The following is a 27170-nucleotide window of genomic DNA, read 5'->3' as shown; positions in this document are numbered from 1 at the left end:
TGTAAAGAATTTCAGGGTTAATTATAATTGTCCGCTTAGTTGCCCAGGTTAGGTTATTAATTCGAGATGATTTTAGGGGATCGACTGAAGCTTGAAAAGGGTCTGAGTTGTGGAGAACGGTAAAGCTATCTTCAGCATACTTTACCATAGTCGTGTTTGCTGTCTTAGGAATATCTTATCACCTACGTATATTGTATATTGAATAAATCAGGTTAAAAGTCACTTTTTCGGAGAACACTAACAGAGAAGGCAGGGTAGTAGGAAGATTATTCCTTTTTAGTTGCCTCGTCGAACAGCAAATGTTCGATTTCAGAGAAAAGAACGGGTAAAAAAATAAAAAAAATGTAATCATCTCTTGATTGTGTGAATATAAAAAAAAATGTTTTGATTAATGCATTTTATAAATAGCTTACCGAGATATTGACTGTTGGTGATAAACAAATGACCTCGGGTATACATATTTATACATAAACATAGGCATCATAATATGCATAACAAATTCATTATTTATTTTTATTGTTTAGTTGTGAGTAATATGTTATGGGAAATGTCCACACCGTTCGGCCAATTTAGTAATTCCTATGCAATTTGAACTTCAAATACAAACATTATTTTTTGTGCAACATTTTCTATTCAATTTATTATATTATATAATATTAATGGGAGAACAAACAAAATTAATTAGTTTAGCATTTATTATAATTGTATTACCTACTAGCTACCTACCTATGTATTATAATATTTCGGATCGTATTTAAAACTATTGGTAATTATAATACACCTGATGTGTAAATTTGTAACATTCCCCACTGACCGTAACATATACGTAACGTACATAGTATATTATAGTATAGCTAGGTACCTATTTCTCTTTTGCATAGTCGTTTCGATGATAATAATCGATAGACGTCCACTTCCTCGCCGCATTACATGGCGTGTGAAACACGGCTGTTGTTATATTATGATTATTATTACTATTATTATTATTATTATTATTATTATTATTATTATCTTTGTTGTTTCAACACTTTGGCGATGTCGATATATGCATAATATATATTATCTACCTATACCTACATTTCAGACGATAAACCGCCGCCCTCGGACAGCGACGATAGTTTACTAGACATGATGATAAGAGATGGAGACTTTACAAAAGGTTTTTATACAAACGTGTTTGCGTGTGGTTTGATGTTAACAAACGTTTGCCGAATTAACGCTAATAACACTATTATTATTATTATACAAAACGTTTCGTGTAAACCTGCTCGGAACGGCCGTTTGAAAGTAATTTGTTTTCAGTGATTTTACCGCACTATAATTAGGTATAATAATATGCATTGTTGAATGCTGAAAAAAAAACTATGTTCCTACCTAAATACAACCTACCAACGTTATGCGCAGCGCGTAAAAAGATTAAAAACTACATTATCATGATTATTATTCTTATTATCAAACCAATGCAAAAGACAAAACCTACTCGGGGGTCACTGTCGACCGCGGCACTTATTTATACCAAAAATTAGCATACAGACGACGCGCATTAAAAACAAATCGATTTCGAATATCTATTATTATTTTATAAAGGAACCGATCACCGAACCCCCTCAGAGTACCTAATGTATTATTATTTGGAATTTGAACGCACCACGCGATTCGTATAAACATTTCGGTTTACATTATTCACCAAACGATTTCTAGCAGATGGCGAGATTTTGGAGAAAAATAATCAAAATTTTCTAAAAAAAACAAAAACGCTACAAAAACAACAACATTAGCTGTACAATTAAAACTCTTAAGTCCACGTACGATACGTCGTAGTGTGCCATACAATATAAATTAAGTTTATTTGCGTTTACCGTTTAACTTTTAAAATGAACTCATGTCAGCTAGCGTGGAAATGAAACTCTATTAATTTTTGTTTTGCAAACTCAGGATTTTAAAGTTTTTTTTTTTTTGATTTACGATGAACACATTTGATTTTAAATCGTTTTAAAATAGTTACTTAAACCGTATACCATTAGACAACACGCAAATCATAAACTTCACACGAAATCACTATTTAATATTTTGACACGTCATCACACACATGATTTTGCAGACACCAGACACATGGTCTCCGGGCCTATGGTTTTTAAAAATCGCTCATGTATTTTAGCCAAATTCAAAATATGTGTAATATATTAATATTGCGTAACAACATTACGTATAATTGTATTTTGTAACCAAAAGGCGTTAGAAATATATATAAGGTACAATTCAATTATCAGACCGCTCGGCCAGAAATCTAAAATAATATTAATATATGCCACTGCAATTAAACGCGTTGTTATATCAAATACACAATGTGCACAGTTCATTGAAATGAACGTTGCATTATACGCATCAAATATTTGTATTTTGCCGTTTTGCACGCATGAACTACAACTTTGTGTACAATAACGTTTCGTTATAATTATTATATTAATAACAACATAAATTCGTATGAATATTTTCTTGAAATTTGTTTGCATAATTTTGAATAACAATTATTGCGTCTATGTGTAACCAAAACACTATAAATTTCCATAGCTTCGTTGGCCAAATACTTCATGATATTATTACACGTCTTACGCATCGATAAATCCTAAACGCTTATAAACAATTTGTAATAAACAATAATATACACTTGGCAAGCGTTCACATTATATAGTATTTGCTTTTCGTGAAAGTTATATTATTATTTTATTATTCTAACTAAAACGTAAATGTTGGAAAACAGTTCTGATTTCGCAAGGACCGTTTAAGAAGGAGCTGATTTCAAAACGTTTAAAGCTCGTATAATCATGACCTTTTAGTGATTCGAAGAATCCAGAAATAATGTTCAGTGAAAATCCTTTCAAAACTAAAGGAAAATACGGTAAAGATTTCACAGAAATCCCATAACGTGTAGACCAATATCGAACTCTGCAGACAGTTGAAACTATTTGAACGACCAACAAATCCTAATCATTACGTTTTGGCGTTTGCTACTTATTTTGCAGCAATATGCAGGTCAGTCGGACTTTGATATAACTTGTCAGTAAGTTGTAGATAGAAAATACCGAAGATAATTGTCGACTGTCGAGCCAATACAGGTGGCTATTGAGACTAATCACAAAAAAATGTGTACGAGCTTATATATTATATATTATATATTGATGGCAAGTCAGAGTAAACAAAATTAAATATAATTATAAATATTTGAAAATATTTGAAAATATACAAACAGTGTAGTGGTAAAATAAAATATTTTTAGTTGAACCTGCTCCAGAAAATATAACATGTACGATGTACTTACGTATAGATTAATCGCATGTAATTAAATTAACACATTACATAACTGTAATAACCTTAGCAGTTCAGGCGGATAAATAAATAATAATAAAAAAATATATTTTTTCAAAATTATAAATAATAACTAGCTATACGCAAAGTTTTGAAATAGCTGTTATTAAACTATACCTACATATATTATATCATGAGAATAATCCAAAATGCATACTACGTATATGGTCATTCCACCGACTGCATATACTACAAACAACGTGACGTTAAGTATATTATTCGAAAATGACCAAGTTCCTTGATGTTTCAAATTCAATAAGTCGACATCCTCTGTACTTGAAATCCTAAATACGTAGGTTCTTTCCGCTCCGGTGATTCGAAGAAAGTCAACCGTGTAATTATACTGTGTATATATATATATGGTCCGACAGGAAACTTTGCTGTTTTTTTTTTTGCAATTGACTCGTGTTTTGCTGTGTATAACGAAAACTCCAGAATATATATATATAGTATGCCATAGTTTTTTAATGTAAAAATAAGTTAGAAAAGTACATTCTACGAGCGCGCTAAATTCGAGTTTTCTATAAACGCAATTTTATAATTTAAAAGTTGCAATAGCTTATAATTTCTAGTTACTTCCAGATGCAATCTTTTATAAGCATATGATGTACATGTCATTTTCTGTCACATTAAAATCAATAAAAATTTCAAATTATTTTGATAATAATATCTCATATCTAAAATTTTAACATTGAGTACAAGATTCCTTATAAGTTTTTCTACCTTAATCAAAAAAAAAAAATACTATCAGAAAGTCAAATCAAATTTATATGAGTGTTTGAAGTGTTTGAAGTTGATATTTTTACTACATTGGATATTCACTCTAATTCTCATGTAGTAGTACCATGCATGTATTTTCTTATTTTTTTGAAATTCAAAAATGAATAACTGTAGATAATTGAAATTTACACCACATGTTAAATTTGACAAAATATTATGACTCGTTTTGAGCTGTTTACGGGCATTTTCAATTTTAAAATTTTCAATCTTATACTAATCTAGCTCTTAACTCGGATACTTTTTCTTAAGTTTTCAATTTCCTTTCTTCTCATATTACTCTAACGAATTATATTTCTTTAATGAACAAATAATTCTGTTACTTTATTAATTTCTATAAAACCCGATTCTATTGTGGGATTATTCGTGTAAACATTTCCTAATAAATAAATCTTAAAAAAATTTTCGATAGAAAAAATATCGGGTTTTATTGGGCGTCTACACTTTTTTATAAATTTAAAATAACAATTAAACCAAATTATTTTAATAGGTAATAATAATACGTAAAAAAAGATACTATGCTTACGTATACAGGAACACCACTCCACAAAAGACGGTATTCTCCTGGAATTCATTTACTACTCCCGCACTGAGGTCTAAGAAATAAGTATCCTGTGTGTTTTTAGCATGCCTATAATTAGTGTATCGATTTCGCAATTATGCTCATATATTTGTCTTCATAATCTTGTCACACTACTTATGTGTGCTAGTGGTGATGTCGCCATTTTCGGTTGATTATTCATTATTGTAATAAGTTAAATTATTTATTGCAATTATTGCTGAATGATGTACAATAATATTATAACACAATAAATTATAGTTCCAGGTACACAATTTAAAAATAATTTGGCAACTAGATTTAGTATTTTGGTACCTATTTTTTGATATCGGCTAGTACTAATACATCTATATTAAATATTATGTACATCATATTTTGATATTTTTTTTAATACTAGCTGTATGAATTTACTTTGAATACAACTGTCATACAATTATCGATTTATTCAACCGTATAGTATTAAAATATTTATACTAATGAGATTCTATTAAAATGTAATTCTAGTTTTTTGTTTTGAATTATGAATACTGATCTTAAGATTCAATTACTTATGTGAATTCGACCTACAACCGTTGTTGGGTACAGCTCTGGAATGATCGAAACTGTTCTCGATCATTCTATAGTTGCGCCTGTGTCACCGCGACAGCGCACGAATATTCTAGACGCGGCACCCCCCTCCCCTCTGGTGATCTATCCACGACGGTCCCTATATATACAGGCTACCGCGTCTGTCTAGTGGGCAGTGGCTAGTCACGGTTTTTATTGCGTTGGTAATTTCCGCGTAATTATTTCGTGATCGTGACATATATTTTACGTTGGTGGTTGCCGCGTAAAGCTTACTATCGGCTGTTGCAGTGGCGCAGTACGCGGTAAGAATTTGTTTTATTGTAATAATAATTTAGCAATTGTCTGTTATAATTTTGTATTATTATTTGCTATAGTTTTGTTAAAATATCCAAATATTGTATTGTAATTTCGTACAATTATATTCTTTGATGTATTATAAGTTACATTGACTTTCTTATAATTTTTCAATACATCATATTATTTCATTATACACATAATACAGTCCACTTATCTTAGTCAAAATATACACTTAAAGCGTGGTTACCCCGAACAACGAATTGCTCGAGACCTCGCTTACATTGTTTGGTCCTTCGGGCCGGATCTTTTGTTATCAATATGGCCCCATCAAAATTTTCGAAACAAGAATTAACGCGAGCTCGCGTCGCAAGGGACGCGGCGTTAAATTCAATACGGAAAATACATGCATTGGCATTGGAAGCGAACATGGACGAGCACAAACGACCGATATTTATCGCACGTCACGGGACATTAGAACGTGTGGTAAAGTCGTTTGAAGCGGAGCAAGGAAATGTTCTTTCGTCACTGGTTGAGTTAAACAGGTCTGAAGAATTTACAAGCTTAGACTTGGAAATTACCGAGATTATGGAAGAAATGTGTGGAGAGATTCAGGTAGTGTTTTCGAAAATACGTGGATATCCTTCGAATACACAACAAAGTGCATTCGAAGAACCCAAAAATACGCATAATTCTCGTGCGTCGCTGTCATTGCCGAAGATTGAGCTTCCAAAATTCGACGGTAGCCTTATCAATTGGTGCGCGTTTCGCGATATGTTTACGTCACTAGTGCATGAAAATCGGTCAATAACGGATATAGAGCGCTTTCATTATTTGGTGTCTTGCTTATCAGGTTCGGCCTTAAACATTGTAAAATCAGTTCCGCTAACTTCGGATAATTATGCAATCGCCTGGTGTGCGCTTTGGGATCGTTATGACAACAAGCGACTTCTCGCTACAGCACATTGTGATAAACTATTTTCGTTTGAACGTTTACTGCGGTAATCGGTATCCTCGTTATTATCATTTGTTAATACTTTTCGCGAGAATGTTTAGGTTATGGTACTAATATTTTGATATCAAAATTTAATACTGGTTAGTATAGGTATGCTAGTATGAATTCACTTTGAACAGGACCGCTATAAAAATGATACATTTTATCAAACGTAGAATTAAAATATTTATACCAATGAGACTGTGGTTTAATGTATTTCTAGTTTTTTTTTATTTTTAACTAAGAATTTTAATATAAAAATGAAAATTACTCATTTGAATTCGAATAGCTTATATTAGCTTATTATGAATAAAAAAAAAATCGTTATGAAGGAATCTAAGAAGGCCGTCTTTGGGAGGCTCATAAATGTTGTAACTATGTGGGTAAGTACTGGTAACTATGGACGAACACAGCGGGGATATTAAATGTTCTAAACTTATGTTTGTAAAATATTCAATAATATACTATATGAGATACCTATAAGGTATAATTTGTATAATTTTATATAATATATTGAAGTTTATTTTAAAGTGTTTCGACAGTACCTAAAACTGAATAATCTCGCTTCAATAAAATGTACACATAATCTTACACTCGTCTCCCAAAAAAAAATACTATATTTAATAGTGTCGTTTTTATTGTACAATAATAATATTTTAAACCTATAGGTACCTATTGTTATAATACTAGGAGTTACATACAAATGTACACAGAATAATATGAACCAAGTTATAATGTAGCACGTTTCAGTATAATTATTATTATAATGACATTGGGTCGGTTAAGTTTTTTCGGCGTCGCAAGCTTGAGGGGACAAGTATAGAAATTATTAAAATTCATCCCGAGCAAAGTCTAAATTATTATTATCCACGCGTGGAATGGACAAAAAAATACTAAAAAATGAAAATCTCGGATTTCAGAGGCTGAACGACGATGGCGTGATTAGCATAAATAGGGTTATTATTATTATTATTAATATTGGTACCAATAATAATAATATTATAATAACATATCGTCTCATCCACATGCGACAAATCGACTTTTCGGACGTGTGTGTGGCAATAATTCGTATTTGATATTATTTTTTTTTTGCGTAGTACGACCCAAATAACGAGAGACGACTAGTGAATACGTAATAACAACGCGTTACAGAATTATTTCGTAAGGGAGTACCCACGTGGCCATCACCAATCAAATCGAGCGGATATACCGGAGGATCGTTCTTAGGATGGAGGGAAGGGAAACCCCGAAAATATAGGTCGAAAGCAATTCAATTTTCGAATTTTAAGAGCTGAGTAATTTCTCAGCACGTTCTAGTCCGATGTTTATAAGTTTATAATTTAATATTATACAAAAACAAGTATTATGCGTTCGGAGCGCGTGTCGCTAATTGCAAGCGTATTTGTTTTCTGCAACAATAATTGAATTTCAAACTTCACATTATATTATTGGTATAATATCCATTTTGTAAAATATATTATTAAAATATAGTTTTTTTTTTGTTTTTAAAATAAACTTTTATATACAACTATATTATCATATCCATAATATTATAAGCACAGCGGTTCGCCAAGCAAGCAAACCCATATTTTTCTTTTAACACTACCTAGTGCATTTATTCGAATTCGAATAGTTACAGGAGTTCTTAAGTATATAACAGAAGAATATATTTTCAAATTCTCGAAATTGTATACCAATTTGGAAGTATTTTGTGACTATACAAACTATTTTTTTTTCAAATAAGAACCTATTGTTTATTTAAACAGGTGATTTTAGATTCTGAGTGGAACGTTGAAAGTATAAATTTTACAATAACGCGCGTTTATTTTTTTTATGTCTTTGTAAACTATAAGTAGTCAAAATAATGTTTTGATTTTCAACTTCAGTATCTTTTTCGGTGGGTTAGTGAATCTGGTTGGCGCATTCAAGAGGTCAAATTTTAAATTTCCCAGTTGTTTTCACAAAAGCCGGGAAAAACAAACAAACCATTAATAAGCGATGGGAATTTTACGCGAAATCGGTATTTGACAAAATCGATTTTGATTTTTGGTGTATCTCTAACACTAATGATCGTAGATACACGAAACTTTCACTGAATGTATGTATTATTTGTATACCTCTTTTTATAATATTCCGCTTATCTAAAAACTAATTTTCAATTAGTTATTAACTTAAAAAAAACTTTTCTTTCAGAATCGGTATGCATGTAAATAATATTTATATATTTAATGTTTTATTTTAAAAATAGGTATCCTGCTACTGAGTATGACATAAAAAAATATATTTGGTCATAAGAAATTACCTAACAATTTAATATATTTTTTGTAAGAAAAAAATGAAAGGACGCTCGACGGATTGTGCTAATAATTAATAGAAATACACCAAACTGTATAAGAATAATTTTTTTCTTCAAATACTCGAAAATTGGTTTGTACGTAAAATTAGTATGGCCTTGTAAATTGCACGCTGCTCTGTTTAACAATATAATATTTTATACATCTACGGAGAGACATCGCGTTCGTATAAACGACGGAATATAATAGAACGAGACACGAATTGAGTTATAATATTATTATATTATATTATTTTGTGCGCCATGATAAAATGACTTACCGTGCAGACCAACCGTGTCATTCGTATAGAATATCATAATTTTATTTTTATTCTACGGAGAAATCGCTTCAGCATTATTTCCGTTCACGCGGAATAAAACGTTTTGCGCTTTTGCGAAAAAAAAAATGTATCGCTTCGGGCGCGCAAGTGTTAGGTCGATGACGACAACGATAACGTCGCGGCTAAAAGTGCTCCCAGAAAAGGAGTTGTTTATTTTTCGGACCTTTGGCCCTTTTTTGACGACGCATGCGCGTCCTGTGCGTCCCGAAGAGAAGGGTCGCGTCGACTAATTAGTAGCTCTTTGCCACCCTTACCGTCATCACCACAACCGCAGTCACGGATATATAGATATATAATATATACGTCGTGATTTACGGACACACCTTCGTCGCCGAAGTTTCGTTTATTATTATTATTATTATTTTATCACCGTCGTCGTCTCTGTTATTACGTCTGTCGTGCGTCGTCTGACGAATCCGACGTATGTTACCTCTGCCATTTCGGCGACATGTTTTCCGAAAACTCGTCCAAACGCGTAACAATAATATTTATAATAATAATAATTAATTCATGACATGGCAATGCCATAAAATAATAACCATAAAATAATATATACATTATACAGGGTGATTTGTCGAAGACTCTCGCCTCACTTTTTTTTCTCCAGTAAAATACAGTAGTTCCAAATCAGATTTTTGATATTTTAAATATACACAATGACCGTAATATTTTCGAATCGTTGAGATTTTTGTGCTATTTAATGAGTGCCCTGTGTAAATGAAATCTTCTTTTTTTCAAATAGTAACCCCGTTCTACTGTAAATTACGTAATTGATCATTTTTTTGAAAGTGTTGTTATACCAAATTCGAAATTTGAACGAGTACCTACCTAGTTTCCCTGTCCCTAAAAAAATTATTCAAAGAATAATAAACCCTAAAAACGTTTTTATTTCTTTGATATCTTAATAAGTGCCAATATTGGACCATTTTTACAAATCACAATATATGCGTTGATATACCTGTTAATAATATTACCTAATTACTAACATTTTCAAATTGTCTGCAAAGTAGTTTTTAAGAATTTGGCAATATAATGATCTCTTATTATAATTATAAAAAGGGTTCCAAAAATCAGAATATTCTAATAAATTCATTATTAAGAGGAAAAGAAAAAAATAGGGGTGAGCATGCTTGGAGCGAATCACCCTGTATACGTGTGTGCACAAAATATATTATTATAACACATAATATTTATGTACGACGATAGAATCCGCGTCTGTCACGGCTAGCTGGATGACTGGCGTGCGCGTCTAACAAAATATAATGCATATTATAATAATATATGACGACGTATTAGACGAATCACGACGACAATGTGCCAAACTTTGCAGTAGTTTTCTCCGTACGTTGTATACATATACTGCTTGGAGTTTTATATACAACCAAACTTTGCCGGAGACGTTAAGTTTTTTGACGTACAATCGCCGAAATTATCTAAATGTTCTTCTCAAATATTTCACGAACAACTATTTTCACGACGCGTTTAATCTTCCAGACGGGCGTAAACTCTTCGCGTGTGTCAGTGTGTGTAACGTGTGCGCACTCCGACGTGTACGCCGCTCGTTAGTATTTTCTGCTTTTGTCAAGAAGACGTATCGTATGTATATATATATATATATGTATGTACATGTGTATAGTAAATATATGTACACGTATGCGGCGGCGACGACGAGCGTGACCTTGAAAAGTAATAAAATAAAAGCGTCCGCCAACTTATACAGTCGTAGGGGTAGGTACGTTACGTTCCGCCGATGAGTTTTAAAACTCCAGAGTCACGAGTATAAAACACGGGCTTAAGTCACGGTTAGCTGCAGACCGAGAACGAAAGAGAAAAAAAACCTAGAGTGGCGCGTGATGCGCTATAAATATTTAAAAAAAATAAATATATGTCCCGAGAAAGATATAAACATATTGATATAAATGTTTCGCATCTCTTCCCTGCCAACACCGCGAGACCTAGTCAATTATTCAAGAGCATAATATCCAGCTCATAAACGCGCACCTGACGTCGTTCTACTTTTATTTTCTTCTTGGCTGCAGACTTACATCTATAATAAGATGACGTGTGATTGTAGTATCGTAGTTACATACAACTACACGTTTTGGTTGATAAGGGCACAAAGTATACAAATATTACAATAAACAAGCGTATACACATGTCTATAAATCGATGTATCTATGCACTACTATACCTATTAGTAAATCGAAGACAAAATGTGTGTGTGCGCAAGGGATGACACAACCAAGTTTTTCTAAATCTATATAAATGTACACGCCATTATAAAAATAAGACGTTATTTTATGCTCCCACAACGTTTCGTTGGAATCGAGAAAACTAATATTGGCACCATGGCGCTTTTCCAAGGTGTATTCAGGAGTTCGGAACTCTGCGGTTGCAACCATTTCCAGTACATATAATACTGTTGTAATGACGTACCTATATATTCTGAGCAACAGTCACAAGTAGATACGAGTGCGGAAAAAATGTACACTTGTGCAGAGGGCTGTTTGGTTTGGTCGTGTTCAACTTTTTTGAAACCGAAAACTTGGTATCAAAAATGTAGATCTCATATTATTAAAGTATCTGTGCAGATTAAAGACTGGCAATCAAAGTAAAACCAAAACTATGGCATAGCTTTGATACTAAACATTCTGAGTAACAATCACACGACTTATGATTGCGAGTAGAAGGAGTGACAACTGATACGGGGTAAGTTCATGGGCATTAAATCTGTGCAGGATCTGCTAGAACATATATTACTGTATAATTAAGGATGGGTTCTAGAACACCTCGAACTTTAAGAAATTTGAACAGTTTGAAGTTTGAGAAATATGTAAGTTCGAATTCAAACTTGATCATCTAGAATAGTCCGTATAGTTCGAAGAAGCATCAAGTTTGAAAAAAAAATTCTGTTTGAGTTCGGATTCGAGTTCACGAAATCATAGGTTCGACCCATCCCTTATTAAAATATAATACGCATGAAAACCTGTTGGAAAAACCAAACTTGATAAGAACGGTGCAGGGAATTCGAAAGTGAAAACGGGAATATACTCGTATGTTCGAAGAAAACGTAGATGGAGCAACATCGTTGTGCCTCAGTGTCGTATTCTATACGTCAGAACCTGGGTGGGACATGGTGTCGTATGTCAATAAACGTGGTATACAATGGTTACGTTTTCTTGTTTGATTTCAAACCGCAAGAAAACATAATCTTGATTATTCCTTTATTTATTTCCGCACCGGTATTTATAGACACATATTGTTATGAACATCTATAAGAATTTAATGGAATCAGAGATTCGCCACTTTATTATATGGTGTTTCAGTTGGCGCAAAAGTCTAGCAAACTCAAATCCGTCTTTTTCAATAAATTCCCAGTAAACTTTTTCAGACCTTCTGCATAAGTATGCACTTTGTACATTATTATTCAATATTTGGATTTAATGTATTGAGTTATTGAAAGCAGGCGTATACGTTTGTTACAAATATAAACAACGAACAAACATTTTTACCACACAAGCACAATATTATATACCAATATACACATAATGGTTTAAAGTGTTTACTTAACCTTCTTGTACTTTAGTTGTTCACAAATGTATGAACAAGACTTACGTTTAACAACAAAATGTCCTACAGCGAATTTAATGCATTTTAGTCACGTTTTTCAATTATCCATTCAGCTGCTTGTGAGTCAGTGTGTGTGTGTGTATCTCTGGGTGTGTATGTGTGTGCGTGTGTGTGTAGTATATGTATATTGTATACTTATTATTATAATATACATGCATATATATATATTGAAACGCGCTCGAAATACTAAAACAATAGTTAGTTAAATATGAAAGATTTTGATTGCTTTTTATACATATAAATGTATATTTTATTAATTGTGAACGCATTTACTACTGCCCATAAATATTTAATGCTCAATATCCAAAAGAAAAACTCATTTTTTTTTTTGTGTAAATTATTATAATCTGTATTGTTCATTGTATAATGATAGTACATTAATATTAGAATTGTACCATGATATTTGTAGAAAACACTTCCTCCCTATTATGCTGTGTTATCTAATACATTCAGAGAATAAATATATTTTAGTTTTCATGATTGCGAGATTTAGTATAATAAATGTGTTATTTTAGATAAAATGTTAAGAGGACGCCACACCCGCATGTGTTGTCTCCGTCTTATAAACGCACAACATAGCAAAAACTGTTTTGCGCAAAACAGAACTACTCAAGTTGTAGTTCAAGCTAAGCAACCAAATTTTCATCCTATTAAGAAGAGAACATTCACTGTGCAAATTCGTTTTTTTTTCGATATCACAAATACAAAAAAAGTTATTCAAGTTTGAAATAGTGAATTTTTAAACAATAAGAACTTTTCTTGTACATATTCGTGACATCGAAAAAATAAAAACGATGTTGCACAGTAAATGTTCTCTTATTTACAGTGTGAAAATTAGGTTGCTTAGCTTGAACTATCACTTGAGTGATTCTATTCCGATCAAAACAGTTTTGCTGTGCTGCACTTTTGTAAGACTGAGATATCACATGCGGGTGTGGCGTCCTCTCAAGAAAAATCTAAACTTGAAATATATTTAAATACTTATAAGTTGTATTCGTATATAGTAACTTATAAGTGGTCCCGTATGTCATTACCGTTTATAGTTGTTGTCTAATTTATGAATTTATATTATACAACCGTTTAACGTAGGAAAAAATCGAGAAGCCTACAATTATTAGATAACTGATAAGTAACAAAATGTTTTTCATAAGATGGAGAAAACTTTTCCAGTGAAGTATAACTTTTATTCTTTCGATTGAATCAAGTCTAAAAAATATAAAAATAACTGGTTTTAAAATAATAATAACTTTCTTTGTAAAAGTGATATCGAAAAAATATAAAACATAATCCATGGTCATAGTTCTACTTTTACGGTTAAAATTTAGATTTTATGGACTAGGAGTAATAACTGGATGGTCCTCACCCGAGTGAAACGTCAAACAGTTTGTGAACATGTGGGCGCGGGCGCCCTGCTTGTATCGAATATTGTGTGTATGTGTTTGTATTAAAAAAAAACTCAAACTTATGGGTTTCCACTGAATACAAAAACATTTGTTTTCCAGACACTTTTTTGTTATGATGGTCTAATATTATTATGATAATAAAATACCACGGGTGTCGTATTAATAAAGCTATAAGCTTGTGTGTGTTTTGCTGATCCAACTATATGAAGTTTAGGCTGAAACTGCATTTTAACGCAATTTAAGTACACATCAGGATCATTATTAAATACTAATTTATTTATTGCTATACCCTCTAACCTTATTATAACAATATATATCAATCGTAACTGAATAATAATCTCGTTGTATGAATTTCCACAGTGCCGTCTGCTTCGATTTCCGGTGGTCCGGACATTCACGTGAACGAAGGGAGCACTATTAATCTGACGTGCATCGTGAAGTTCAGCCCTGAGCCTCCGTCTTACATCTTCTGGTACCATTACGACGAGGTATGTAAATTATGAGATTACATATATAGTTCTTAAACGCTAGAATCAGCTGACATAATGTAATATAAAATGACTATATAACCGTCAAAATAGTTCTGACATTATTGATGAGATGAGCGAAGAATGTATTATTGCTATCACGATGATGTATGTTTTATTTGTATTTCTTTAGTGTCTGCTGAGACATATTTTTAGTAAAAAAAATGCTCAGATCATCCACTTGTATGCAAAAATAGGAGCTTTCTAGTGGTAAATTGGATTTTGTTGGTTTTTTAGGGGTAATAAAAAAAATATAGTAATTTTGAAAATAGTCCAAATTTATAAATTTTTTGAGAACATTTGTTAAAATTTTAATGTTCTTTGGACTCAAATACAACACTTTTTATACACTTTCAATGATGAGGTATACTCGATGCAGCAGAACGAATAACTCAAAGAATTTTTCTGTTTAGAATATAATGTATTCTGATAATATTGTAATAACAATCATTATTCGAGAACGCGTAACTACCACACAATAATATAATAGACAAGTAAACAATAGTAATAATTATATATTATCAAAGAACTCGGGAATAAGACGTCCCTACACTACCTATTCCCAGAGAGTAGATTTCATGTAATAGTATACGCATTAAACTCGTGTATTGGTAATATTATATATATATATATAATATATATATATATATATATATATATGCAAACGTCGAGGCCAACTTTGGCCAAAAGACAAACTGAATTGCCTCCTTACTGAGTTTTCACCTCACCTTCACCCCCACTACAAACACACGCAAGTGTGCACGTATACTCTCCCTGTGAACTGCTTCTAATTTCGAGGTTAAGTCTAGCTCAAAATGCAAATATATTTCGACCATCTCGCTCCCACGCCCACCCACCCCCTGCCCTGAAATACAAACACTTTATTATCATACGGTATGATATATGTAAGCAAAACAACAATAAGGTTGGTTTGGTTAAGTATGAGTAAAGGGTACTTGAGTTTTCGAATTCATATTAAACGATATTATCATCTATACATAATTCTTGTCTCGGTCGTGCAAGTATAATAATAACTGTGCAGGCGTACCTATATCATTACACGTTTACCGTGATTTAACAAAACGTTGGTATGGTTCTACGATTTTTTTTTTTTTTAATCCTTAAATCACCCGTTTCATTTATAAGTTTATAACAATAACAGTATACTCCAAATAATAGAGCTATTAATAAAGAGAAACAGATTCATTGCATATGGATTAACTGGAATATTATAATAGTCGTACAAAGAAGCACTTAAAGCGACCTTCGTTGCTCATCGTACTTCAAACATCACCACATTTTCTAATCATCTCTACTCTGCAGGTCTCAGGTATAAATGGCGAAATAAATTCAAATACAATAAACAAAATATGGCACTAATGGGTACTGGTAAAATAATCTATTAGTACTGAACTCGTCAGGATAAAAGAACAATATAAACCTATGCATGACAAAACCTCAGGCTCAGCGGAAAAGAAGGAACGGCGATTAACCGACTTCGAACAGGTCACAATCTCCTAAAAGTCCTAATTCACCTGGTTATTTCATTACCAAAAACGAATCTCCAACATGACGTGATGACGAATGCTTTGTAATTCTTATAATAAAGCACATATTTACAGAACGTCAGAAATTTAAAATTTAATGAAATCGATTCAACGTCTTCGAGCAGATTAGTCAAGTATTACGAACCCATCATTAAGACATTAAAAACTTAATTTAATTTCTAAAATAATCTTAATCATATAATTGAATATAATGTCTCATGATATAAGCTTTGCACTTCCGAGATACTAATGGCCATCTTGCTGCCGATATGCGTGTTTATCATAAATAAATAATATTAAAATAACAATATGCCAACATACGATTGGTATGAACCGTTCTTGAGTTTTCGAACACTCGTAATATTAAGCGCCATTAAATTCATTCGCATTATCGTCACGATCTCGCGAGTAAGGCGTATAATAAGTAATGACTGTGCAGGCGTTGTACCTTTATTGTGTCTCCTTCGATTTAATAACAATATAATAATATGGTTTTTACGATCCTTTTAATCCAATAATCGTCCGTTGCACTTATAAATATGTGTGTACACAGACATATTATAGTAACCGCAAGGTCGTTCGACGTATAAAAATTGTGCGGTGTAGACTGTGGTTAAATAAAAACGTATGATAACGCTAAGGGCGTTAGCGAGAGGGAAAAATGCGATTGCTGGTAATTATTATAATACGTTTATATTGCACAATATTCTACGTACACAAGAGCCATTTCGAAAGTCTGCTCGTTGTGTGTGAGTGTGGGGTGGTTCCTCGAGCTTAAGCTCTGGATTATTGTTGGAATGGGAACAAAAAATAAAAGTTTTAGGATTTTAATTATTCTCCTCGGTGGGGTATCGCATCCCATATATTATTATAATATTCAAATAAGTAAGCGTAATACGTACGGTGCAACAATATCATATTAGGATTATGCTTTAATTTTCGTAATTAATGAACACGTGAAAAATATACCCACCTCTATAATAGCTGTATATAGATATAGATTGGCGTTACTCGCCATGTTTTTGGGTATATACCTATATAGTTATATGGATGCGCACGCTTACCTGAACGGTAATAAATAATAGCAGCGTGTAGTTAATTTTTAATTGCAGAGTATAACATTTCTTTAAGACCTTAATGATAATAAAATACGAGGCACGATGTCCGAAAGCGACCAAAGTTGTTAAATAATTATTATTAGTGTGCTCTCGAAAGTTACTATGTGTATACAATTTAAAATTGATAACATGTGCTCGTCATGAAAATCTAAAATAAGCACTCATAGTTGGTGCAAAAAAAATGCATATTTTTAATGAAGTATAGTTATACATAATGGTATAAAGATATTATATAATAGTTTATAGTTAGAACGTTATCATTAAAAATAAAAATACTTGTAGTATATTAAATATATTTAATTATTAGAATACATACCCATACAATATAAGTGCGAAATATGGTGGAAAGCCGAAACTGGTTGGATATAAAAAATGATACGTTGTAGTTTTCGTGGCGTGTATCATCGTCAAGGCCATAACAAGCTAGGTATTATCTAAAAGTTTTGTTATAGACAAAATACCTGTAGCTCAAAAGTTGGCTTTTAGCTATTTTGCACTGATTTTTAAAATAATTAAATATTTACGTTGAACAATAAATTGAGTTCAAAATATATTGAAGATGATAAAAAAAGAGAAATATTTTTTAAAAAATTGAATATTCTCAAAAAATTAAAAATTAAAAAATATGCAAAAATATGCATTTTAATTGCTTTTCGTTTTTAATTTTTCATTGTATTTAATGAATATTTTCTAGCTAGGTCTGCTATAAATCAAGAGTATAGTATAATAATATAGAAAAATATGCAACTCCTACAACTTCCGAACAGCCCTAATAACAATTAATAAAATGTGAAGTGTTTTCGAGTTAAATTATATTATTATCGCATTTAAAAGCAGGCCGCTTTCTAGCACTACTCCAATATATTATAATTATATAGGTAATATCGTTTACGGGATCTTCAGCCCTATTGTGCAGCAACGCCATAACGTTGTATATATAAAGTAGTTATATACTAGTTTCACAGACATTAAAAACAACCCAATGGTCTCGTTTTGATTGTTTAGCGTTTCGCGCTCGAGTTTAAAAAATGAATGAATAATTGTATACTTACAACTAGTATATTATAATATTTTATACTCGAATCCTTTTATTCTCCTTCTGTCGAAACCGATGAAAAAAACATTTCATAAATGGCTTTTGTTCTTTTATTTCTATGTAGGTACATGACTTGCTATGACAGCCAACCGCGACACCGGCGTTACGGTGGAGAGTGGTAAAAATATGATGGGGTTCGACCCCTCCCCTTCGATCGATGAAATTCTTGCACTATCTGTAAAATAGTTCCCTTGTGTGCAGAGTTATTCCTCGATAAAAAAATTTTATATGTTTTATATAAAATAAAATAAGTACGAGTTTTTTTTCAATTTTTTGATTTCTGATAGATCAATGAAAATCTTCAACGACTCCACTTTATTCTGTTGTCAGTAATCACTACAGATTGTCAAATATCTGTTAAAACGGTACCATCCGAGGCAGACTATCTGTCAGAAAATAAACTTAATTGTGTTATTAGAAAGTTTTTTATTGTCTGTAATTTCAAAAATTATATATATAATGCGAACGTCTATGTGCTCCGTGGCCTTGCTAATACAAAGCACCTGGTTGTTTTCCGAAAGTCCTTCGAGTCGATCCTGTGGAATCTTCGACTGTGGGCTGGGGACGTTGGTCGGTCCCTGCGCTACTGCAGGGTCCACTAGGCCATTGGAGTAGTATTGATTTTTCAATCAACGCAATCCAGGATCCGTTTCTATTGAAATCTCTCGTAGCTATCTTTGACAGGCTGGAGCAGTAGGAGTTGACCTATCCGTGGTCGATAGGCGTCGTGCAAGTTTCACCACATATCCTGCTAACAAGTTAAGTGGTGCTCCCCGGAGTATAGCCGGAAAACCCAACTAAATACCGTTATACTCGTGCTGGTGTTGGGCAACTCAACAAGTGTCACCTCCACAGAACCTTACACAATCAAATGCGGTACATTTATCAATCAGCGATCAACAACTAAATATATTCCATTGGCATTGCTTGTCTGTGTATTATATAACCAATGATTGTGATAGTAATATAAGATTATATTTTTTTTTTTTGAGGGGGGAAGGGAAAGGGTATTTTTGTTAAAAAAAATTGAGTGACTAATTAAGTACTTAATACTAGTTGTACTTAATATTCTATGCTTGAATCGTTTTATTCTTTTCCCGTCGGAACCGATTAAAAAAAACATTTCATATAAAATGACTTTTGTTCTGTTATATATAATATATTCATGACTTGCCATGACAGCCGACAGTGACACCACCGTTCGCCACTGTGAGGAGTGGTGGGATTATAGGGTATAACCCCTACCCTTCGTACGATGAAATGCCTACACGATCTGTAAAATAGTTCTCCAATGTGAAGTTTTCTCGACAAAAAATTAAAAATTGTTCTATATAAAATAAAATACGAGTTTTGTTTGCGGTTTTTACACATTTCTTGATCGATTAATGAACAAGAGTAGGATTAATCGGTATTCTGTTTATAAATTAAGTCACATTGGAGTCACTCGTCCTCCATCGGCATTACTAACAAAAATTTGTTTTATATATTTTTTTTCCTATTAATATTTTGTTATAAACATCAAAAAGTCCTCATTGTATTATTACCTATAAAAAAAAAAACTCGTCCCGCCCACCACAAATTCAAATTTTCGATGACGCCAATGCGCATTGAAGCTAAGTACCTGTGAATACTAAGACCCGCGGGAATGATGTTAATCATCAACTCTTAGAATATATTATAATTATTTCGCTTCGGATATTCGGATTCTAGTCGGCCGTTCTTCGATGTATGATGTTATAATATAATATAGGGTATTATATTATATGGTGGGGTGTGAAAGCTGACAGTTAATCCACGCATATAACATTGTGTGTATGTACGTAAACTATTTGACGGTTAGATCCTCCGGACACATAAAAACGACTGCGTAGTATTTCATGCGAAACTTAGCAATAACAAGAGTTTAATCTTCGGATGACCCAGTTAGTTTCGGTGTGCGAGCAGTACTATATCAAAACGAGACGCGACGGGACACGCGGGCCGTCCGAAAAACCGATGGATAAACGATGGCTATGAGGGGATAGTGATAACCTAACCTAACCGTGACCGAAGATTGGTGGTCGGTGGTTTCGCTGTACGAAAAGGCTAAAAAACTGAGAGTAAAAAACAGCAGTTCACTTTTTTTATAATAACTGTAAACAATATTAACGGTAATACAACCCCGAGGTACGTTTATTTGACAAATCTCACGGTCGTGATATTAACAGAAATCGCCGATATAAGATTTAGGACATCGCGATGTTTTTATCTCGCGATTTTTCCACTGCGTGTGTATTGCACTTGGGCTATAAGTCTGTGGATTTAATGATTTTACATAGTATCGATGAATTTCATCCTAATCTCTGAGAAGAAGTGAGATACAAATTTGACTTGAGGCATATTACCTTCCATTTTAAATATATTTTTTCAACCAAACACTAACTACTGTCACCACAAGTCTTAAACATTCATCCCCGCGTATTCATCCATTATCCTTAATTTTTTCACTCAATTCTTCCATTTCAATTTCTTGAGAAATTCTTTCAAAAGAAAGCTATTTGTGATTTGTACATAATATAATATATTCTTTTTCATTGCCCAACACTATAATTTCGTTGAAATTGTCCTCTTCCCTCGTTTGACTTCTTAGATTATCGCTTCCCTAATATTAAATTTCTTTTAAGTGCTCGTTCCACTGCCAGTATCACTGTTATCATTTTTCAAATTAAATTCTCTCGCTTCCTTATGTGACTTCTTTTAAAATATTTTAAAATTTAAAGACATATAATTGTCATAAAAGACTTGATGCCTTATGAGTAGTAATAATGCAAGAAAGAAAAAAGTGAGTAAACAGGTAACAATATTCTACTCTACAGTAGGTGTTGAGTGTACCTCATTTGAATAAGTCACTATAACATGACATTTAAATTCAATAATAAATCATTGCATGCAAGTAACCATTCTGCTCGAAGATGATCTGCCCTATAGTAATATTACTAAATATATTTCATGATAATATGTTTTTTTGATATTTTTAGAGTAATAATTCGTTTTACTATTAGTACATATTTCGAAAGTAGGTTGATTTATACTTTTACGAACATATTTTATTTATTGTTGTATTAGATAATGTTTGATTATTCTTATAGTTCCCGTATATGTATTTATTTTTTATTTAATTAATTACTGTTATTAACTATTGAGTTAATTATTAATACATCTTTAACGTAGAAATATGTGAATAGGTTAGCAGTACAAATTGGCAATATGTTAAAATTAGTTTTATTGTTTTGAAAATGCCACTGTGTATAAAAATATCATAAGGCACTTACATTTTTCTGGTATCCCCACGAATAAAAATTTTGAATTAACCATTAGGTAAGTACAAGAAAATACATTTAAATTTCTATTCTTTGTTTAAAATATAAAATTTCGTTCAGTATTGAGATAGCAATTTTTAAAAAGAAATATAATGTATCAATACATTTTTTAAAAAGCTTAAATAACAGCTTATGTGGAACATTGAACTCATTATATTTTCAAGCTTTTCAACCAGAAAAACATGTATTATCCACATTTATAGAAAAAATAACTAAAAATAAAAAGAGAACATTGTATATGTACATAAATAGGTAGGTAACAAAAAAATTATCAAAATAATATTTTATAAATATATTATAATATGTGTATAAAATAATTATGTAAACATAATATTATTATGGTGAAAATTTAATGTATCTACGGTTTTCGTTTTTGAATCACAACGAAATAAGAAAATCGTTTTTATTCAAAACTAGTATTGCGTAAAAATTAACATTTTTATTTTATTTTTCGTTTTTCTCAACCATTAAGAAAATTACTGAGAAATTTTAATTTTGACCTTTTAATAAGTACCAACTAGATTATTGAAATACAATTTTTTTTTTTAGTATATAACTTAGTGAAAAAAGTTATTTTGCATATTAATTGTTTGATGTCATTTTATATAAATGAATATTATAACTATTTTTTTCATATTTTTATTGCACAAAAAACGTTAGTAAAATGTTGGAATTTGAAAAATTCTGCCCATTAATAGGTATTTGAATATCAAAATTAAAATAAATAAAATTTGCTTGGCATAAATTCTTCAAAAAATGTATTTATTTATTTGTTTATTTTCATAATAATACCTTTATTGATTTATTGACAATTCTTTGAATATTTTAATCAAACTGTTTATTGTCTTTGAACACTACTTGTCATATAATATATTCCTTTATATTATTGTAAATTGTTTTACTACATTAATTCATTACTTTGCCAATAATTACACATATATTAGAATTTTTAATACCTTCATATTATAATTTTCTTCCTAAATTGTCGAACGCATATTATTTCAAGTATTTTCATTGATTTGTAGTTAATTTAATTCATAACTTTGAATATAATATAGTATGGAATTAAATAACTATACTCTACTGACCGTTGAAGAAAATACCTACCTACTACCTAGTGGCCAGTTTTCACGCATGTGGGTAAGTCGGAGTTCAACTTACCCACTTTCATCGAATCCAGTTAGGTAGGGTTACCAAACGAAAACTTGTCGTTTTAAGGGTTTTTCTTCCATTTATAAGAGAAAATGATATAAGGCTCCCATTTTTTCCCACTATATTTATGAGGATACAACAATATTTAAGTAGTCTACATGTGCGTACCTAGAATTTGCGATATAACACGTGTAATACTTGGTAGGAATAAAAAAATTTTGAGTATTTTTTCTGAAAATAACGTTTTCGAGAAATCACTTATGAAATAAATAAACTAAAATCGTTTTGTGTGGATATTTCACAGTGAAATAATAAAATGGCTGAAAATAAACTTTTAATATTTCTTAAAATAGAATCCAAAATATTAAATGGGTCGGAGGCTAGTGTGGCGTAGGTACGTTCAAGAGAGCTCGTTGGGAGATACTTATATAGTTATATTTTATACATAATGAAGATCATACATTTCCAAAGAAAAAATACATTATTTTATAATATGATGTACACATTACGGTTTGATCCATTAAACTATTATGACTTTAATTAGTTCAGAAAACACTAACATTTTCTAAAATATTTCTTTTACAAAATTATTTATTGCGGTAAGTCGTTAAAAAAAATACTTTTCTCAAAAATGATGCTATTTATTTAGGTATTTAACAACATTATTTCTTAAAATTATATTTTGGAAACGTTTATTTAAAATTTTATTTTTCTAATCACAATATTGTTAGATGAATTTCGATTATAAGAAATGTTTACAAGTAGCAATTATAACTTTCAAGTACCTAAAAGTTTAGATGATCGGAAGAAGTGGATCAGGTTAGGTTAGGCTCAAATATCCGACATTTTCTGGGGTACCCCTGCACTCCACTAAGCTTTCAATTCTTATAAGTTAAGTATAACTGACAAACTAAGTAAGTACTCATAAAAATTTTATATTTATGTAGGTATTAAAGTACTGCAAAAAATATTTCGCCTTTGAATAAGAATTTAAAAATGCATGTTAATATTTAACAAGCTTAAAAAAAACAGTTTACAATGTGAATTTCGTAGAAAACTGTTGTTTTTTACTGTGAAAAAAACTTAAGTATTTTCAAAATTTTAAGCTTAGTTTTTGAAATAAAAATGTAGTCTTAAGTTGCATATATCACTTGGCATAATATTACATATAATTAATACTTGTATGTGTTCTGCGCGTATACTATTTCAATACAACTGCAGTATATATTGTATATTTTATTGTGATATTATACATTTTTAATTATTCATTTTCAACGGACGGTGTATCGACGTTCTCCGGACTCGATTCTGCGAGATGTATTCTTTTTTTTTTAAAAAAAGAGAAGTATAAATACACTAAATAATATAAATATATATACATCATGATAATATAAAAAAGTCTGACATGAATTATTATTATTATTATTATTATTGTGTAAGCCGTTGCCGGTCAGGTTGGCCGTATAATAACAATAATATGTAGAAATAGTAGAATGGGAGTTAAGAATGAATATACTTACTTACGAAAATATAACGTCGATGGGAGGGGTAAAAAACATTGAAATATATATTTTATGCTGTGAACTACGCTCCACGCTACGCGGACAACCCAATAAGCCGCTTATGGCGCGTATATTCAAGATTCACCGAAGTTATTGTCGATATTATTGTACACCGAGCCGTAAACTTTTCTCCGGCAACTATTTTCAAACGGAATTCATGGCTACGGTGCACATATTATGCATGTATGTATGTATGTACGGCTAATACAAAAGTTGTCTCATACATATATAACGACCCGCGTGTATCGACTCACGTTTTATGCAAATTCGATATAAATTATAATATTGTTTACTGACTTTGCGTTTCGCGGGGAGGGGGAGGTAAAAGAATATAATCGAAACGAACGCAACCGAACTGATGCAAAGCTTTTGTATAATACAAAATAATATAATATAAAATATGTAAATATGATGGGATTTATAATATCATAGTCGTTGAATTTTCAATAAAATAATATATTGTAGACACGCACTTTTGTTTGATTTCGAGTTTTCCCGCAACACTTCTATGATTGTAGATAACTATATTATATACCGCTATAGTCTCTACGACAGTGTGATCAGCGGAGACGTACCAACATTTGAAAAACGTTTACAAAGCAATACATCTCAAGGGAGTTCTGGATTTTTCATGCCCTTAAGCATTGCGATAAGCCGGAGAGAAATATACATACTTCTAATAGTCCTATTTGAAAATAATTAGGATCGACTAGCTGATCTCGAGCATTTTGTTGCCCGTTAAAAATGCCAACTCTATATGAGACTCGATGGTGATGACTTGAGCAATATATTATGCTTACCTGCTGTGTTTTATTGAAATAATATGTTTCATATTTATTTTGATTGCGGATGCGCCGATGAGCGGCTGTAAGCGCAACTCAGAACAATTTTTTATAAGCTAAAGCTTGCTGTAGCTTTTTCAATTCGAAAAAACATTCCGGAACTCAAAACATAAATCATCAAAAAAATTATCCTGGTAATTACGAACAATTAAAAAAAATTGAGCCAAATCGGTCCAGCCGTTCTCAATTGATGAATTGTTATACATTTTTGGCTCCATTTTTATGTATATAGATTAGCCTATTTTTATGTTTCAATTAGAAATTGCCCATATTTTAATATTAAATTAACTTCTGGATTGAAATTAAATATATTATGAAGTGCTCCAAATAATATATTATTTTTGAAATATAAAATTAAAACGTAAAAAGCTTTATTCAAAAAACTAAATAACTTACAACAATTATATTGATAGAAAAAATGTATTTATTTTTTATTTATTTTAAATTGGGAAAATAAATATTTTAAAATATTAATTTTGAGTTTAGTTTTCAAAATAATGATCGTCTTACGTCAAACAAAATCACCATGCATATTATATAATATGATATGATATCTTCTGTTCGTGTGATCTTATCTTTATTACGGATATTATATTCCTATAAATCGGCCATTCAAAAACTATCAACAGCCTTAAATTAAAAAAAAAAAAAACGATTTAATATAAAATATACATGTAAGTTCATATTTTACCTGGTAGTCGAAACGTTTAAATTATTATGCTTTACTCATACTAGGAATAATACAGACCATTTTATAAATGTAGTACTTAAAGTATTTTATGAAGACAAAAATTGTTCCTGCAAAAAATTGAGAAAAAAAATCACTGTAAAACTTCTAAAACCGATATACTTCTTGTTTCTCTCAAAAATAAAAAATACTTCGTTTCTGTTATATTTTTAAGCCACATTAATATTCATTTAAAGGGCTCTTCCATTTCCGCTGCACGACGTTACGGAGAGGTTGAATATTTTTTCAAAATTAAAATCACAGGAGTTGTGATTTAATTTTGGAATTAGAACCAGTATAGGCAGTGATTTTTACTAAAAATTAATGCTAAAACTAAATTATTTACTGTTCTATTTCGAGGCGTCAAAACGACGTTGTTATATATTATATAAATATAACAGTTTATGATTTAACGACGGTATATAACATATTCTGTTTGGTATTCTTTGTGTTAGGACAATCGACACTATGACTAAATAATATATATTATTTTAGGACCTATAATAAACCAAAACATTAACTATAACTTATACAAGGGAAATCATACTTACGTGTTTGTCGTATTGTTTTGAGCACGACTGTGCCTTAGCGTACCTATACGCGTTATTCAAACGACATGACGTCTATAAGTTCCTTTGAAATATCATAATAATTATTAATACCAAAATCGTAGTTATTAAAGTTATTAAATCGTTTTCTTTGATATATTATTGTACATTGCAGGTTTTTGAGTATTATTTGGGTTTTTTGAGAACACTGTTTAAACTAGGTACTCAAATAAATTTTTATAACATTATTATGTTTCAACAACTAGGTATTTAATAATTTGAGAACATCTTTTTAATAACTGTCTATTATGATTATTACCTAGGAACTACTTATTAAGTTTGATTTTCGGCTATCAGGAGCAGATCCAGAAATTCTCCAAGGGTAGGTTTATTGGTCTTTTGACAAACTTTCAATTTAAGATACAATTT

General features: G+C 31.2%; 1 protein-coding gene across 1 annotated transcript in view; it reads left to right on the top strand.

The window, feature by feature from the left end:
* The window catches only part of LOC111032662 (zwei Ig domain protein zig-8-like), a gene marked incomplete at its 5' end in the record, with an annotated part of 109575 nt that overhangs the window by 75390 nt on the left and 7015 nt on the right, over positions 1-27170 (top strand). The window contains 2 exons of the mRNA XM_022313064.1: positions 1085-1159; positions 14624-14751. Of these exons, the coding sequence (XP_022168756.1) occupies positions 1085-1159; positions 14624-14751 (203 nt within the window). The remainder of the gene's footprint in view (positions 1-1084; positions 1160-14623; positions 14752-27170) is intronic.

The sequence above is a fragment of the Myzus persicae genome, unplaced genomic scaffold (assembly GCF_001856785.1).
Source record: "Myzus persicae strain clone G006 unplaced genomic scaffold, MPER_G0061.0, whole genome shotgun sequence".
Lineage (NCBI taxonomy): Eukaryota > Metazoa > Arthropoda > Insecta > Hemiptera > Aphididae > Myzus > Myzus persicae.
Note: the sequence above shows the minus strand (reverse complement) of the source record. Positions and strands in the feature narration are given on the sequence as shown.